At 24.4% G+C, this 18,340-nt stretch overlaps 1 protein-coding gene across 3 annotated transcripts in view; it reads left to right on the plus strand.

The window, feature by feature from the left end:
* Positions 1-18,340, plus strand: part of LOC114131113 (high affinity cAMP-specific 3',5'-cyclic phosphodiesterase 7A-like) — a 111,454-nt gene that overhangs the window by 2,654 nt on the left and 90,460 nt on the right. For 2 of the 3 annotated variants that reach the window (XM_050198964.1, XM_050198963.1), the window contains exon 3: positions 16,094-16,169. The exons of the other annotated variant lie outside the window; for it this stretch is intronic. In XM_050198964.1, the coding sequence (XP_050054921.1) occupies positions 16,094-16,169 (76 nt within the window). The remainder of the gene's footprint in view (positions 1-16,093; positions 16,170-18,340) is intronic. 3 annotated transcript variants of the gene reach the window in all.

Raw genomic sequence — 18,340 nt, forward strand, 5'->3', positions numbered from 1 at the left:
CACGTACAAGCAAGATAAATTTAAAGGAAATCTCTCTCAAAGTTGATGAATTTTAGTTTTATCATTTTATAAATAAAAGTTAAATTTTTAAATTATATTTATTTAAAATAAAACGATAACAGTTTAATAAATGTAATAATATTTCGCAGTCAATAAAATGTATTTTGATTCTATGTAAATAGTTTTTATCTTAGTCGCGGTTTTAACATAGGATATTGCAAGAAGATAAAAAATAAAATGTAAAAACACTATATAGAAATGATCGTGGTGAAAAATATGTAGATTCATATTACATAAAAAGAGAAAAAAGCAATATTTATATTTCTAATAAGATGCAAAATGCTATATTATGTTAGAATTCAGAAAGTATAAATGGAATGCGAAATGTCTTTCACCTTTTTCATCATTCTTCGTTTATTTTTTTGCATTGTAGATTCAATATTATTTGGTGTGTTGGTTTCAAGTATACCCTATCATACTCGTACTGTTTGGATTTTGTTTTATTTTTCATTGTTATAATGTTACATTTTTCATAAAATTTAAATAAATTTAATGTTCTGAGAAAACTTCGAAATAACAATACTTGTATAAGTATAATATGCAACCATGAAATCGCGGCATAATAATAATAATATTTATTATACGAATATTTATTTTATAATAAAATCACTAGATTTTTATTCTCTTTAATTTAATTTTGGATATAGGTAATTGTATTTTTTTGTTGTATTAAACAAACTATTTAGCTGGTGTAGTTTTAAAATAAGTTGGTTATAGGTTTATAGTATCATGCCATTATGTAGTTATTTGTTTACAGATTATAGTGTATAAGGTTAAACTTATTTCCGCTTTCTAAATAATTTGCGCCAACTCGTTAGTTTTGCGTGAGAGATAAATTTGTATGCATATATTATTATTATAGGTTTACTTTATATTTTATACATGGATTTAAGTTTGTTATTTTTTATGAACCCGAGTTTTAATTGATAGGTTAACACTGTCGTAACACAACTATTATAAATGTATTTTAGAACAAGAGTGTCAAATTGTATAAAATACCTTGTTTCGTGATATTTATAAACTATAAAGCGAGTTATAAAGTTAATATACCTTTTTTATACTTTATCATTTGCTTCTATTTACTAGCAGGTGATTCAAATATAATTATAATAAAATATAAATGTTAACTAATGAATGAGATACATCAGCTATTATTTTAAAATTAATTTTTAGTATGAAAGTATTAATGGGTCATAATTGATAGTACAGCTGCTAAGCTGCTTACTACTCCACTTTTTGTGTTACTGATATTTTCGAATAGTTAAACGTGTTTGACTGGACATACATTGAGTGTTATACAATTATTGATTGTTGGTTTTTAATTTATTATATTGTGTGATATAATATATTTTATTGTCTTGTGATATAATAAAATATTTAATCGCTTTCCACTTACCTGCTATAATATTTAAAATCGTTTAGGTATTCTAATAATTGTATGCGTTTATAGTGAATATCTTACTTATTGGGTTCTTAAAAATTAAAATGTTGAAATAGTTCTTTATAAAGATGTTATATTATACTATAAATGTCTTTATAAACAGATTATATAACTCTATGTATACAGAATGATTATTTTATCAAAGAACTCTCATATTTCAAAAGCTATTAATGTTTTTGAAAATATTTTTTTTACGTAATTTTGAGTTAAAACTAATAAATATTGTATAATATTTTTTTAAGTGTTTATTCTTCTTTGAATGAAAACATACATTTTTAATTTCATACAGTGGAGTAGATTATTTTTCGGAATAATTCGATACATACAAATCGAAAAATAGACGATTAATTTATGAATTATAATTTATTAATAATTAAGTTTTGGATAATTGGAGTAGTAAACCGAAATTTTTTGGGCTATCCCTGTATCACCTCGCAAGGTTAGTGAGCATGCTCACTTGCTTAAACTTTAATATTTGCTAATAACTTGTGACTTATAAACTATTTGTCCTAATTTCAAGTTTATGTATCCAGATATTTAGAAAAATATTTTGCTTCAGAATATGAAATTAAAAATGTATTTTGTCATTCAAAAAAATAAAAAACTTTATCAGTAGATATATATTAATGCTGTAAGAACGGAATACGTTTGAAAAGTGTTTTTTATGTATGAATGTATAATTCATTGTCCATAGGTATAGGTCGTTAAATTATACTTCAATTTTCACAATATTGTGGTATTAAAAGGAAGTTGTACTCGTATATGTTGTTTTTGTCATACCATAACGCTACCATACCTACCAAATTATACGTTAAGTTGTAAAACAAGATTGAAATGACCTATTAAGGTACATAGGTGCATTAATTGTATAATATATAGTTTTTGGTTTTTATTACAATATTAAAATTTTTAAGTAAATTATGAACATTTTTAAATATTAATATATTTTAACATATACTTATAACTAGCTTAAATATTATGATATCGAAAAAACATACTATGAAACACAGATAATGTTCTTATATTTAAGTTTGATTATCAGTAATTTCACTCTAATACTTGCGGGTCTAACGTCCTCAACTTTTATTTCATAAATTATACAATTTCTGTTGGTGCATTAATGATTTATAGTTAGGTAGTAATAGAAAACTGTTAGTTGTAATATTTAGTTATATATATTAAATCTTGTTTAAACTGAATTTTTATCAAGATTTTATTGGTGAGTTGCATTTTGTTATAAGTGAAAAGTTGTATTACATTGTGTAACTCGTAAATGCATTTAATTTATTCTCTTATTATTCATGATATAATCATACGTGGGTGCGGTATTAAGTTATGTTAAAATATGTATTTTATTTGTTCGTATTTCTTTAAACAACGAGTGTTTGATTTGTATATTTGTATTAAGTACAAATTTATAGTCCATTACGGTTTTATTAATATTTAAAATAAAAAACTAAATATTATATTCGTGTATTAAGTATTGGATTGAAATTACTATATGTAGAATATTATAGTAAATTATTCAAATCTAATTGATACAGTCATTATTTTTAATATTACTTCTAAATTATAATATTGTGCCAATGCACTGTAATATATTGTAATTTACACCTTGGAGTTCAAAAAATATTGTAACCTTAATAATATTATATAAAATATTAAATTTTGTTATATTATATTTTAGTGTAATAGATTTTATTAATAATTTCTTAATTTTATATTATTTTACGCATGTATCTGATAGATGATTATATTTGTAACATGATTATACAAAACGTGCATTTTTAACACTTTAGGCGCGTGCATCCGGGCATGAGCAATACAAAATGTTTTTTTTAAAGTTAATTTGACCTATAACATGTTGTCCTGAATTAAAAATTGATTGCATGACAGTCATCACTCAATTAAAAATAAAAAGATGAGGTTTTTCGTTTTTTTTAAATTATTCTTTTTTTTTTTTTTCATTAAATTTTATTACATTTAGATGCAAAACACTTCACTTCATTTTTCTAAGAGTACCTATTATAAAATATATATGATTTAGCTCAGTTCTTCTCGATATCCACCAATCTTCGTGACTTAAAACCATGTAACAAAATTATCACTTATGACTAACGAGTACGTGCAGACGTGCAGTAATACAGTAGGATTTTCAAGATATTTTAAATGCATAGTTTTATATGTATAGCTACCGGTAATTGAACAACTCTTTACAAAATGTTTCCAGTCATCAGTAACGTTAATAATCTCATACATAGCAAAATAGTAAAACGACTATGTCAAGCACGAGTATAGCTGTGTGTATACTGGTGATAGAACTATATTTAGATAGATCTATATATGATATGAAATTTCTGACTAGTTTGGCAAAATCCACTAATTTACAATCGTAAAACTAAAATGTTGTGACGGTACCGTCAGTATAGAAGACGCGTTCAAAGTTCATTATTGATAGAAATCACTAAAGCTTTAATTGTTGGTTGGGGCGATGACAACGGGAAAAGGAAAAGTTGGTGGCTGTTGTAAACGAGTAAAAATCGACGAAGAATGAGCATAGGATATATATGTGGCTTTTCAGTTTGACAAGAGCTATGTGCTTCGTTTACGTCTTGTATGCACACAAACGTAGAAAGAGATAACGACAACGGAGGCTGCGGCGGCGGTGGTAGCAGCCTTATTCATGATGATTTGGTGCGCAGCCTTTATCGATCAGCCGGGACACGACACCACCGCCGTCGCAAAAGACCCAACCTGCCCTCCGCACCACCCTCAAACGCCTTTGATGGTCCGCAACTTGTATACGAGGATGAATGTCCTCGCCTCGCCTATAGAACGCTGCGCCGCTACGTCCTGTCCCATCATATTCCTTCGCCGCGCAGCATGTTCTTCCATCGCTATTTTTTTCACGTAATAGGTATTAACTATTAAGTATTATGTAAATAATTTACTAAATTTCGTCAGCACTATACTTGTGATTTACTCACGCTGCTTTACCATTTGAAGGAATCAATTATCTTATGTGTAGCCACACACGTCAAAACACGCATACGTCAATGTACGTATGGTAGATCGAAGTTCAGGTGTCTAGAACTCGATAATATCGAGTTCATTGATAACCATCGCTTTTAGTCAATATCATTGTTATTGGAAATTGTACTGTTATACATAATGCATAATAATAGATTATTAAATATTTCTATTTAATCATTATGAATAACTTAGTGTATTATTATAAATACGAAACAACATGTTAAAGTTAAATTTTTAAACTTAAGAATTCAATAAAATTTGAATTTAACATTTTACAATTATAGAATATTTTTGATTACTTGTAAAGTTATGGATTTTTACTATTAAATGATTGATTTAACATATTTAATATAGGGAGTTGAGGGAAGTAAAAACGATCCGAGTTTATATTAATTTACGAAAACATATATTTACTAAGTACAGTTAATATAAAGTATGAACTCAAATAGAGTTATTTAGTTTGACATCTTGAACGGAGTATAAAAGTTTATGGTTGATTTTAGAGAAAATGTGAACAATGTATGCTTTTTTAAGAGAAATTAATTTAAGAGTATCTAGTACCTATCTTTAGTATTTATACTAAAAGTTCTTTTTAACTTGTAATTGCTAAATTCGTGAAGTACCTATCTATATCTAGCTTACTTATGTTCAGTAAATAAGAAATGTATTTAATATTATATAACTCGTATAAAAATAAACACAAATTTCTATGATGATTCATTTTAAGAGAAAAAAATAATTTAATGAACAAACCATTCATGCCTATAGTTTTATATAATTTATAACATAATAAATATAAGCTATGATATGAAAACATGTTATAGAATGGCATTTAGTTTCAGTTACAGTTTTATTACATTTATAATAATTTAATATTTGCAATGAATAAAATGTAAACTGTTATATTTTAAAACTTTAATTTAAATTTAGTTAAAGTCAAAATGGAAATCAAAAGTTAGCAATTCATTACAAAACATTGGAAAATTAAAATTCATAAGCCAATTATTAATAACATGTAAATAAGTTATACCACAACTATAAAGACGTGATGGTTAAAGGAAATTATTTTCCTCTTAACTTAACTAAAATAAAAAATAAATAAAAAAGTTATTAACTACTAATTTACCACAAATTACTTCCCTTAAATGAATTATAATAATATTTATCCATTTAAATACAATATATTAGCTACATAATGAATCATTATTAATAATATTTATCAAATACTTATAAAAAGTACTTACAGTCATGGGCGCCCGCAGGAAGGGGGAGGAGCCACGGCCCCCCCGCTTTTGTTGCCAATGTTTGTATACCTATTACAGTATTTTACCTAACCTAGCATTTTATATATATATGTATAATATGTACCTTGCCCTTCCCCCCTGGGGAAAATTTTTGCGGTTGCCTTTGCTTACAGTATTAACGAAAAAGATGAACCTTTATAATATTGAGCATTTAAAATTAAAAAATTTAGGTATTAATAATTACTTTCAAATAATACATTTATTAAATTAAATAAAAATATTAGCATTGGGGAAAATCTAAACAGAATTTTTTTATATAATAATTTTGTACATAGAGAACCTTTTGAATGTAGTTGATATTAGTCTTAAAAACATGTCCATTATCCAATGTTCTTTACAATGAACCATAAAACTAATAATTTTACAACCACGATAATAAGGGTTTACTAGCTACTTAAGTACATCAATATCATTTTCCAATTTATATCAATTCCCAGAAACTTTATAGCATTTCAAAATGGCTATGACACGATTGAGCGTAAAATACCTTTTTTTACGATAGGATTGAGAAAAATTGTCAGCTTATAAAAGGATATACTAATACAAAAGAAAATCTACACAATTGAGTATAAAAAACTGCGATATTTTCATTTGACATTTTGAACTATATTATACAACAAATATTAATTTAAATAATTACAATAATATAAAATATATGGTATTGGTTAAAAAATAACTCGATTTTATGGTCACATGCAACGAATTGTTGATATGTTAATTTATCTGTTTTTTTTTTTAATAATAATAAAATATTGAGGATCACTAGTTACTAGCTGCCTATCGTGAAGTTAAAATTATTGAAAATAATAATAATTATAAATTAAATTAATATACCTTAGTATCTGTTTCCAATTTAAATATAATAGTAGAGATTCAGTATATATTTACAATTTCAATATTAGTCGAAAACTTATATGTTTAATTATATTTTAACATAAAATATAACGTTGCCGATAAAGCTGCAGGGCTTGGTTCATGGTTCGTGGCTCGTGTAAGTCTGATATCATAATAATTGGTGTAATAATACATGAAAATAATAATTAATTACAAAATTTCGGCAACGTGATTGTGGCAAGTTGCATAAAATATTTTATGCTCAATCGTGTTTTACCGCTCAAAACATTAGTTGAATACCTACAAAATGTATTATTTGATATAATATATTAATTGATGTATCAAACATAACACATTATATTTTTACCACTACGATTTAATGCAAAATAATAGATGAGTTTCGGGTATAATTGGTATGAATATTGTAACCAAAGATAAGTTATTAAATTAAATTAAATTAATTTTAAATGTAATCTATTCTGTGATACAATATTAAAATACTAAATAAATATTATTTTTGATAATAGTTATTATTACCTAATACTTCCAAAAAGCCGAATGTAGGAAAAATGTTTTAAACATAAATTATAAAGTTTAATCTTCACAAACATAACATTCTATTCAGCTTTTAACGAAATAGGCATAATAATTTTTCAATACCTAAAAATAATGTGTATTTCACTTAGAAAAGAATAGAGTAACAATTAACTTTAATTATTATTAAATATTGGACCTATGAGGTATACTCATGCTAGGGTTTTTGTCGTTGAATAAAGTATAGGTAAAGGATGACTAAACACTGACAAGTGCTGTTCTAGCAAAATTAATTAAAGAAGCCAAAACGTCACATTCTAACACTAATTAATAAACCATTGTGGTGCAAAACATACTTTGAAAAAGGGCCATATAAATTAAAAATACCTACATTCGGTTTTTTCAAATGTATTGAAGTATTTTTACTTTAATCAACCATATACCATTCGTTACTTTGTATTTTAATGTTATATGGTTTATACCTTTACGTTATACTAAAATATACTTTCTTGGGATTTAAGATGTGTTAAAAAAAACTGTTGCTATATAAAAAGATTCACTAAGAAATCTACCTAATAATATAGATTTTAAATTTTTAGTTGAGCTAGTCTTAGATTTTGAGCTATGAAAGTTTTTAAATAATTTTGAGTGTAATTACACGTTTTCTAGTAGAAAAATTACTCCGATCTTCAACTTTTAATGTTACTAATAAAAAAATGATAACTAGTTGATCATTTTAGGAGATCAAAAATGCAAATAGTGTGAAAAGCCGTATGGTATACGTACCTATATGTTTACTATCTTGATATTAATCTATATATTTTGAAAATCGCATCGCATGAAGTAAAATTTATAAAATGTAAAATTTTTAAATCTTCATAAATTTTAAATTTTTATTATAACATAATATAAAACATAGTTCATAATTTATGTATGTAAATAATTCATTTAAATCTTAACTTTAATTGTTTATAAAAAATAATTGTGTTAATATTCGATATTTGTCAAAATTCTAATTTTAAACTCATAAAAAAAATGATACTTAATATTGTTATATGGTTATTAGAACTACTTATGTGGGATCTTATATTAAATTTTCAAGAATTTTAAGCTTGTAAAATTTTTTTAGCAAAGTATATTTAAAAAAAACTAAAAATAATCGGAAATTTTTCAGGACTATATAGATAACATTTCATTCTAAATTATATATCAATATAAAAACTATTTAAAGTTTCTAGAGTTATTCGTTTTTGAATTACAATAATATAAAGAAAACAATTTTATCAAAAATTGGTTTAGAGTAAAAGTTGCTATTTTCCCTGGAAAAGTAATGGAAAACTTTTATTTTTGATCCTCCCTAAGTACCAACTACATTCAATTTTCTATCAGGAACCACCTCGTAAAATAAAAGTCAAAACATTTACCCTCCCCCCTTTCAAAAATAAATACGAGGTCTTTTGTTAGTTATTCTTATAGCAAAAAAAAAAAAATAAATAAATAAATAATAATAATAATAGAATGTTATGAAAATATATACAAAATCACAATTTTTTTGAAACGTTTACTAAGTACATAATCACCAATATTTGCAAATTATTTTGTAGTCGAATATTGATTTGATGTTCAATTTTTGTAGATAGGGCTTAAAAACTTAATATTAGGTTTTTCATAAGAAGTTCTTTGAAACTTTTAAAAATCAAAAAAAAAAAAAATGTATATATTATATAGCACTATAGATATTTGCAATTTATATTTTAATAAAATAGAATATTTAAATGAAAAATAACGATTTTAGTTATTGCATTGTAATTCAAAAATATTCATCGAAATTATAAACTCATTTATTATTAGGTATATTGTATTATACTCAATGACATTTTAAACTATTGGCTATTTGCAAACCTATTCACACGCCGTTTTACGGTACTTATGTTAATATTGACCCAAAAGTTAATAACAATAATATTATATGATACCATTTTATACAAATATAATAATTAATACATTAGGACCAATATAGGTTCATATAAATACGATGTTTTCTGTAAAAAATAATTCAACTAGCCGTTTTACTAATAGTATAGAATATTATAGTACAATAGGAGCAGTATAAATATATAATAAAATAAACGTAGTAATATTATAATAGGCTAACATGACTGCTCCAGTCTCCACACATGATAGTTTTTCTTATGCAATAGAAAATATTTTATTATCATTGAATTAAAATTTAACTTATCCATTACAGTTACCCACTCAATGACAAGGGGTACACATATTATTTACTAGCAGGGTGGTTACCTACTCACTTGCACTTTTTATTAATTAGAAATATAAATGAAACGATTAAACGAATATTTAATAATATTATTTTACTTTTACGTTATTATAAGTAAATCAACTTTACTATAGCTTATAAATAAATCATGAATATTTTTTTCGGAATATGTTTATGGTCGAACAAATTTTTATAATAAAAAACAATATCGATATTCTGACGTGAATATATTTATTTTTTAAAAACTCATTACCCTACCCAGTAACCACTATACAATTTTTCTTTAGAATAAACATAATGTACCTTTCTAGAGTATTTTCTTTACCTCAACGCTATATTAAATAATTTATTTTACAATAAACATTCTCTAAGTATAGTACAAAGAAAAAACCGTTCTTTAGTTATTTTTACGAAAAAAGTATGAAGAACGAGGGTACCGCATACAGTTTTGAAATAATATTAGCATAATAATTTTAAATAAAAACGGTCGTCATTATTGGTATAATTAACTTAATGGATTTTATGAATCAATAAATCAAGATTTGTTTTTAAATTCAAACTAAAATCTTAACTGAATTAAAAATGTTTTTATTTATAGATCAAAAAGTAGGTATGATTATTTATTTTAAGTTACTAAAACAAATATAAACGATTTCTTTTAAAACTATAAATTAAATTGCTATAGGTAATGGATTACACTTAAAAAGTTTAATTACATACATTATTTAGTTAATTGTGTTCTTTAAATATATGTGTCTACATTTGAAAATTGAAGAGTAAAAGGCAGCAATAGAAATTAGTTTTAAATCTTTGTTCTACATGCAACATGGCAAAACCATGCACTGCGTTTTCAAAATATTAACACCCCAGTTGAAAAGGTTTGATTAAATATATTATATAAAACGTATACTATATGGAAATATTAAACAATCATTCAATAGACCCACATAAAATGTTGTTTATATGATTTCTTAAGGATCTTTTATGACAGTTTTGAACATAATAAGCGCGTTTTATTGCCGTGTTTCAAGAGACACAAACAAAAAATAAAAATAAAAATAAAAATAAAATAAAATATACTTTATAGCAAGCTTTTGATAATGATAAACCATCTCGTAAGAATTACATGTGATATATTTTATGCAATGAACTTAAATATACGTTTTCGCTTTTTTCAGTTATTATCCTTTAGTAACACTTAATATTATAATAATACATACCGTTATATTTATTTTCTTATATAATAATAGTTACTAATATTTAAATTAATTAATTACGACAAAATTGACATTTATGCATTAAACGTCTTACCTATACCTGCTTGAATTAATATTTTCAATATTTTTTTTATGTTATCAGACTGTTTATAACAACTATATATTATATAGTCTGAGATTGTATTGACTTTTGTTAGTACTTTTATAGTTTTTTTTTTTTTAATATAAGTACACCTACTTACGTAAAATTATTTTTTCTTTCATTTCTGATATTCATAATGTACACAAATATTTATAACATAATAATAAATTATGTTTATCTGTAAAATAAAAAATCTTGCTTTAAATACTTCCATTAAACATTATCGATATTTCTGGGTAATTTCGTTTCCCTAAGATGTGGAAAAATTACTCATTTTTTTATTTGATTTTCGTTTAAATTGAGAATCATAATTAAAATAATCATTATTCATATCACAATATATGTGTTTACTGTATGTGTTTGGGTTCAAAGAACATGCTATTAATGACCTAGGTTCCTGAAATACACGTTAAATTTATATATTATATTTACTCCGTAATATTTTATTAAATTGTATTAACGTGCTTTGATGTGTAATATATTTATGTGTAATTGAACATAAGGTTTATAACTACAACAATACGTGCGTTATATCCAAGAAAGTCTATTTGATGTTTAGTTAAACTATAGTACACAAGAGTTAAGGTGTAAAGAGAAACCGATATTTTGGTTTAACTGAAAACGTTTTCAGTTAAATTTCGTATTATTTTCATTTTGTGTATGGATTTGTTGTTATGAGTTTTGCTTATTTGCTTTGCAAGTCCCTTAAACAAACACATGAACTTTCAGTTTATTTATCATTTTTGACAATGATATACAATTATACTAATAGTCAACTGACTTTCGTGAAGGGTATTGGTATATTCTTATTTCTTTGTACAGTAATAGATAATATATAGTTAAATGGTTTGTACGTAAATATATTTATATAATATTTAGTACATACGGTAAGTACATTATGTACAAAGTATTAAAGTAAATATTATGTTTATAGTCCAAAGTATGTTGTATCTGTTGATGCGGCTATATTGATAGTTATGCATATTCAAATGTATTAAATCTCATACGGAAAGTTGTTTAGTCAGCCATAAACAACTATTATTATCATAATTATAAGAATTTTACATAAATTCGGATTATTCAGTGCAATATACATGTACACGTGTTTGTGGATGTTTGACAGATTTACGTCCTACGGAATACATCGGTTTTGAACTACATTAATTTACCCTTTGGAAAGGTATATCATTCATTTAAATGAGAATACATAATATTCAAATGTGCTGGAATATCTTTGTCTTTGTCTAATTTTGCAAAAAATTAAAAATTGTATTAATTATATATTTGTTCTCTATAATTTTTTTTTTTTTTGAAAATTTTCTTTCTATTATACATGGTTTATAATTCTTTAAATTTTTAATTCTCGTTATACTTGAACAAATTACATTCTTAGAAATTGTACAAAAGATTATAGCTTATAGTTAAATTAATATTAAGCAACAGAATGATTTCTGGTGTCCAATGTATTTAGAAGAATTCAATGAGATGTCATGTCATGTACCTACCTATTTAATTTGTAGTTGTCAATCATTGCATCGTTTCTTACTTTTTACCATTTTTTTTATTCGTAAAGAATTAATTCATATTCATATACTTGTACTAGTAATATGTTTGTAAAAGTTCATTCCCCTCCCTAACGAAAAATGTACAAATAAAATCAAACTTTGCCTTAAATCGGATTGATGGTTATTTCGTTTGAACAGCCATCATTTCATTTTTTTTTATATAATTTTGATATTTATCTATTATATATTTAATGCTCATGATTGCAAATTTGAAATTTCAAAAACGTTTCATATATTTTTAGGTTTGTATGTTGTGTTTAATGTATATACGAGTAATTTTACTACCTAATATTATGTCTAGATATTCTGGATTATTAATATATTTAAAAATAATTTTTACATGAAGTTTCGATTGCGTTTTAGTCCTAATTGAATCTAGAATTTTTTAATGATATTTATTTATTTTGATTGTGTACTACGTTTCAATATATTATTAAACCCAATTTTTGCACCTCGTATGTTTTTTTGTAGTATATGTTGTTTCTATTTAGAAAACTTGAGTCTTTAGGTATCAACTTAAGTACCTACATAATTTGCTCTTTTAAAGGTTAAAAAAAATATATATATTCTTTTTACATTATATGACTATTTAAAACTTTCTAATGGAAGGTTTTAAGATTAATACTGTGTATGCTTTTTAAGAAGAAGGCTAATAGTTAATTATTTAAAGTTTAAACACTAAGTTTTCTTTTAACGAATTGGTTTTTAAATTTTTGAAGAAAAAGCGTTGGATGTCTACAAGCATTTCGGTTTTTTAAATTATGCACGTTAATATATATTTTTATGTAGATATACAGAAGTTCATTTGTTTTAGATTTATTAATTTTTATGTGTCCCAAAATATTTAAAGGTCTTTTAAATTAAATATTTACAGTATATTTAATAAAAAATAAATAGGTTTAAAATATATTATCTGTATTTGTATAGTTTAAATTAGAAAGATCCTATCCTCCATAATTTATTGATTTACACAAAACACCAATCTCAACCTCTATAGAAATTAAAATTTTCGGCTTAATTTATGTTTTATACCTTCAACTGAAATACAATTTTCAACAGCAATTACATTTACTTTTCCCAATATTAACATTTTGAATATGCGATCCAAATTTGGAGTTTTAATGGTTGTATACAGCTATCTAAAACTTGTACCTACTATATAATATTTCTAATCGAACTTTCTATACAAGAGTATGATAATTATAAATATAACTCTGTGTTTATCCAATTCTATAAAATCTTCTCAACTTTAAAATCACAACAGTTAACCAATTAGCTACTGAATAGACTTTAACTATATCCTACATCCTACATTATAACCAAAAACAAAGAAATGTAGAGATCTGCTAAACTAAAATAATTAGAGTTATATGTAATCACGATGGTGGATTAGGTTATAAGTGTATGTATACGCAATACATGTGAATTGTATTTTTAAACAATTATCTTATTTGCTTATTTTGCTAAAACACAGAAAACGCAGGTTTTTATTGTTATTTTATTGAACAAAATAAAAATTATTTAGTTAACTTATTATTTATCTGAAAATCAATGTTATGTATTTTATTTTAACGATATTTTTATTCGCATAATTGGAATGGCAGTATTAGAATCATATTCGTTTATTAATTAATAATTTTATAATAGCATGTAGTTATATTTTTTTGTTCATTAAATTGTATATTAATAGTCCATATATTTTTTAATTTAGATTGTTTTTTTTTATATGTTTAATGGATTGTATTGTGTACTTTTTAATTTTTATTATTTAATATTTTGTTTCATATTAAAATACATCAACGTATAAAATTATACTACCTAGTATGAAGTTACTTAATATTGTACAAGTTTATTGTATTTTAACACCTATACCTACCGAGCAAATTATTGCCAATAGCGGTAGTGATGGTTTTTAGATAGTTTTTCATAATTTAGAATCGTACAAACATTGATTTTACATTAAAAATACGTATAATAAGTAAGCAACTGCCAACTTATGTTTTCCACTCAAGTGAACTGGTTTCAGATTTCTAGTCTTTTGTGCTATATTTATTTCCGCTTTAGAAGTCTCCCCTTTTTTTTGGTCTATTCGCATATACCGTCTACCATTCTATTAACGTAGTATATATATATATATCTTATAGTCTTTGTATTACTCATTAAAGTTTCATATTATATTAATATTGGATAAACAATCGCCAGCCTTGGAGTAACAGTGTGCATTGTATACCAAACATAAGAACTGTGCATAACCTCGAAGCACAGTAATGGATAATTATTATTCGGACATAATATGTATTCGTGTTGTGTTCCGATATGTGTACTTCAGTGAAATCAATACGAATATTAAACATTGAGCAGGACTATAGAACATTTGTTTTAAGTGCTTTAATTTAAACAATATATATATTACAACACATCAATTACGAGTATGTTAATAGTGATAATATCAATAAAATAATGAAATAACATTAATAATAATTCATAAATATGTAATATAATTAAAAGTAAAGTAGCATATTTGATACAAAATAATAAGAAAATAATTGAAATGTTATTAATTTAGAATAGGAAGCATTGTTTTTCGTAAATTAAATTAAATAGAAAATTACTAGGGAGATCGAGAATTTAGGAGATGTAGAACATTTTATTATGGGGTTAATTTTCACTGAAATTGATATAACAGTGACCCAAATAAGTCAACCCTAAATAAAAACAACATTTAAAACTCTCGAGGCTTATCCGATATTCAAGGGGTCTATTTAAACATATCTTGTTATACATACCTATATATATATTATTTTTATAAGAAATGAGAATTAAAAATGGGGAATTGTATTTAGTTGTATTTTAACTTGTAGGGTTATTTAACAATTCTCCATTGTAATTATGAACAATATGAACTAATTGAAATCATCATTATAATAAAAAATTATATTTAGGTACTATTGTGCACAAAATGTGATTTAAAAATCAAATTTTACAACATAAACAGTCATCAACTTTGTATAAGTAATTATTAATTAATATTGTATTTAAGTGACCAGCCAGTTTTATTAATCGCTAATGTAATTTAGTGTGATTTATCCTTTTTAATATATAACCTTTTGCTACTTAAATGTTTTGATATGTGGTTTTAATATTTTTGCTCATTATTGTAGATACAAAATATCTCATTTTCGTAGTATTGATACTTTTTTGTCTGTATTCATAATAAAGAAAATGACGTTGAAAATATTTATTAAGTCTTATATTATAATGTTAGTTATTATTATAGTTATGAGTTAATGACTATTATTGGTTATTACCATTTTCTTTGATCATATCATGAATAGGATATGATAACTTTATTTTATAAAATACTTTTGTATTTATTAATGGTATTAAAATATTGTTCAGTATCTATCAAAGTTGAAAATTATTATAAAGGATAGTTATATTGTTTTCCTAATTATATCTCTTAGTGATTTCAATATTCCTACAATAATTTATAGTTTCAACTTTAAAATGTATAATAATAGTTGCTTTATTTTTACATTTTTCTGTTTTAGCTTTATTGGAATATGATAAAATATATGGTAGCTATATTATGTAGGTTTATACATAGTCGGCATATAGTGTGATATAATGATACATGGACAATACTTAATACGTATGAAATTCATTATAGTTTATTCTATTTCAGATGTTTTAAATACAATTTTTTATTAATCAATGCATTTATTTTGAAATTTAATCAAACATATAACATACAATATCAAGTAAGTAAAAATGTCAACAATTTATCTTATCATTACTTAAGAAGTTACTATACGATATAGGTACTTTATGATTTGTAATTTTTAGATTATAATTAAAGTATTAGCTAGACACATATTACTCATAACTTTACTGTAAAATTAAATGTTTTGTTTTCACGTGAATAGGAAGACTAGATAGTAGTTATTAAAGCCTAAGTTGTTTTCAAAAATTCGAATATAATAAATTATGAAGGTAATATAGAAAATATTTTACTAACACAATACATATGATAAATTTACATATTTGTATTGAAAAAAAAACTTTAAACTTATAGAAAAATTGAAGTTTGTATTTAATTTATTATTTTTTATATAATTATTTATCTTAATTTGTTTAATATAATTTTTCTATTGCATTTTAATTACAATTTAAGTAGTTACAATAGTTTTATTTAACTATAAAATGTATGATTTATTGATAATCACAAAAATAATAAAAAAAATTAATTTTACCTGAAAAATTAAAATTGACAGTGTGCCAAAAATCAATAAACGAATGTCAAGCTTAATTATCACTTTTTTAGTTTTTTAGTATATTAGTATACTATTTTGTTAAGTATGGTTAAAGTGGTATTTTGAAATAAATAATAAAAAAAAATTTAGAATTCTCTAGTTTTTAAATCGTATTGATATATATATATATATATATATGTGTGTGTGTGTATTGTGTGTATGTAAATGTTTTAATGTTTAATTATTTTAGAATTGTATACACGAGACACATTTTGAATATTTTAATTGTATATAATATTTTAAAATACAATCGTTTTTGAAATTGGAAGAAATGTCAATTATTTTTTCTCAGTGGTTCATATTATTATTTTAATTTTTATCTTCAAACATCAATTATGTTATTCAGTTCAAATAATCATACAATTTTATTTGCATTGTTGTATTATTATTAAAAGTATATATATAACCATAAAATATACCATTATGGATTGATGTCAGTGTAGTGGATTGGTATATTGTGTAATAATGTGTACAACTGCTATTAATTGTAAAATTGCTTTGACAAAGTGGCCAATTTGAATACATTAAAATTCATTTAATAATTTTATCGAAAAAATATCTTTAAAATTCATATATTCTGCTATTTTATAATTTTTATAGTTCTGGTTAATATTTCTTAATTTTTGAAACAGTAATACTATGTCGTTATTAACTTATTTTATTGTTTAGACAAATGGTGTACTTTACGTTTGCTCTTAAAAAATGAGACCAAGTTTTGTGCAATCTGCGCGGTTCGTTTGAGTTGTAATTTAGAAATGTTGGACGTCTTTAAATTATAGTTGAAGTTTGGAGACGACGTTTAATTTGTATTCTATTCGTTTAACATTTACGGACAATAGGCCGTTAAATACAACGAGTGTTCCGCGTGATTCATTTGATGACTGATCTATCTATTTTAACACATTGAAAAGTTACATTTATATAAATCGTACTAAAAGTATTACTAAAAGGGTTAGTTGATTTTTTCTTATACCTATTTACTATTACACAGGTACGTATCTTGATGAATTTTGTAAGTATTTCAACTTTTAAGTGCGTATGCAACTCATTTTACAAAATATTATACCTGGTTATACCTTATAATATACCTTCATTACATTATATCTGTTACGTTACGAATAAAGCTGGCCACAATCGTGGCTAATCATAACATCATAATATGTTTCCGGTTTTGCTGGTCGGGGAAATATATGCAAAAAAGAATACGTTCAAAACAATGTGCACTGCAGGATTTAAACCCACGACCGGAGATTGACGTATAATCATTGAGCCATATTAGGAGATATCATATTTTAACCTCCATGACTTCTGTTCGAGTGTGCTTGATGCGTGTTGCGTTCGATGTTAGGTTAGGTCACTTCGAGGAAACAATACGAGTGCGTCAAATATATTGTATTGGTTCTAGTGAACCGATGAAAGCTAACTGTCCGCGGAAAATTGAGATTATTATGGCGTATGTGTGTATACACGTTTTAGATGTATGTGGAGTTAGTATACCCAGGTGTAGAAAGCAAGTCTAAACGACGAAAATGTTTGCCAAAATTTTGAAAGAAATTGGCATTGATACGTATAACGTACCTATATATGTATGTATATACATTTAGTATTGTTGGTGCATG

Source organism: Aphis gossypii, chromosome 2 (genome assembly GCF_020184175.1).
Source record: "Aphis gossypii isolate Hap1 chromosome 2, ASM2018417v2, whole genome shotgun sequence".
NCBI lineage: Eukaryota > Metazoa > Arthropoda > Insecta > Hemiptera > Aphididae > Aphis > Aphis gossypii.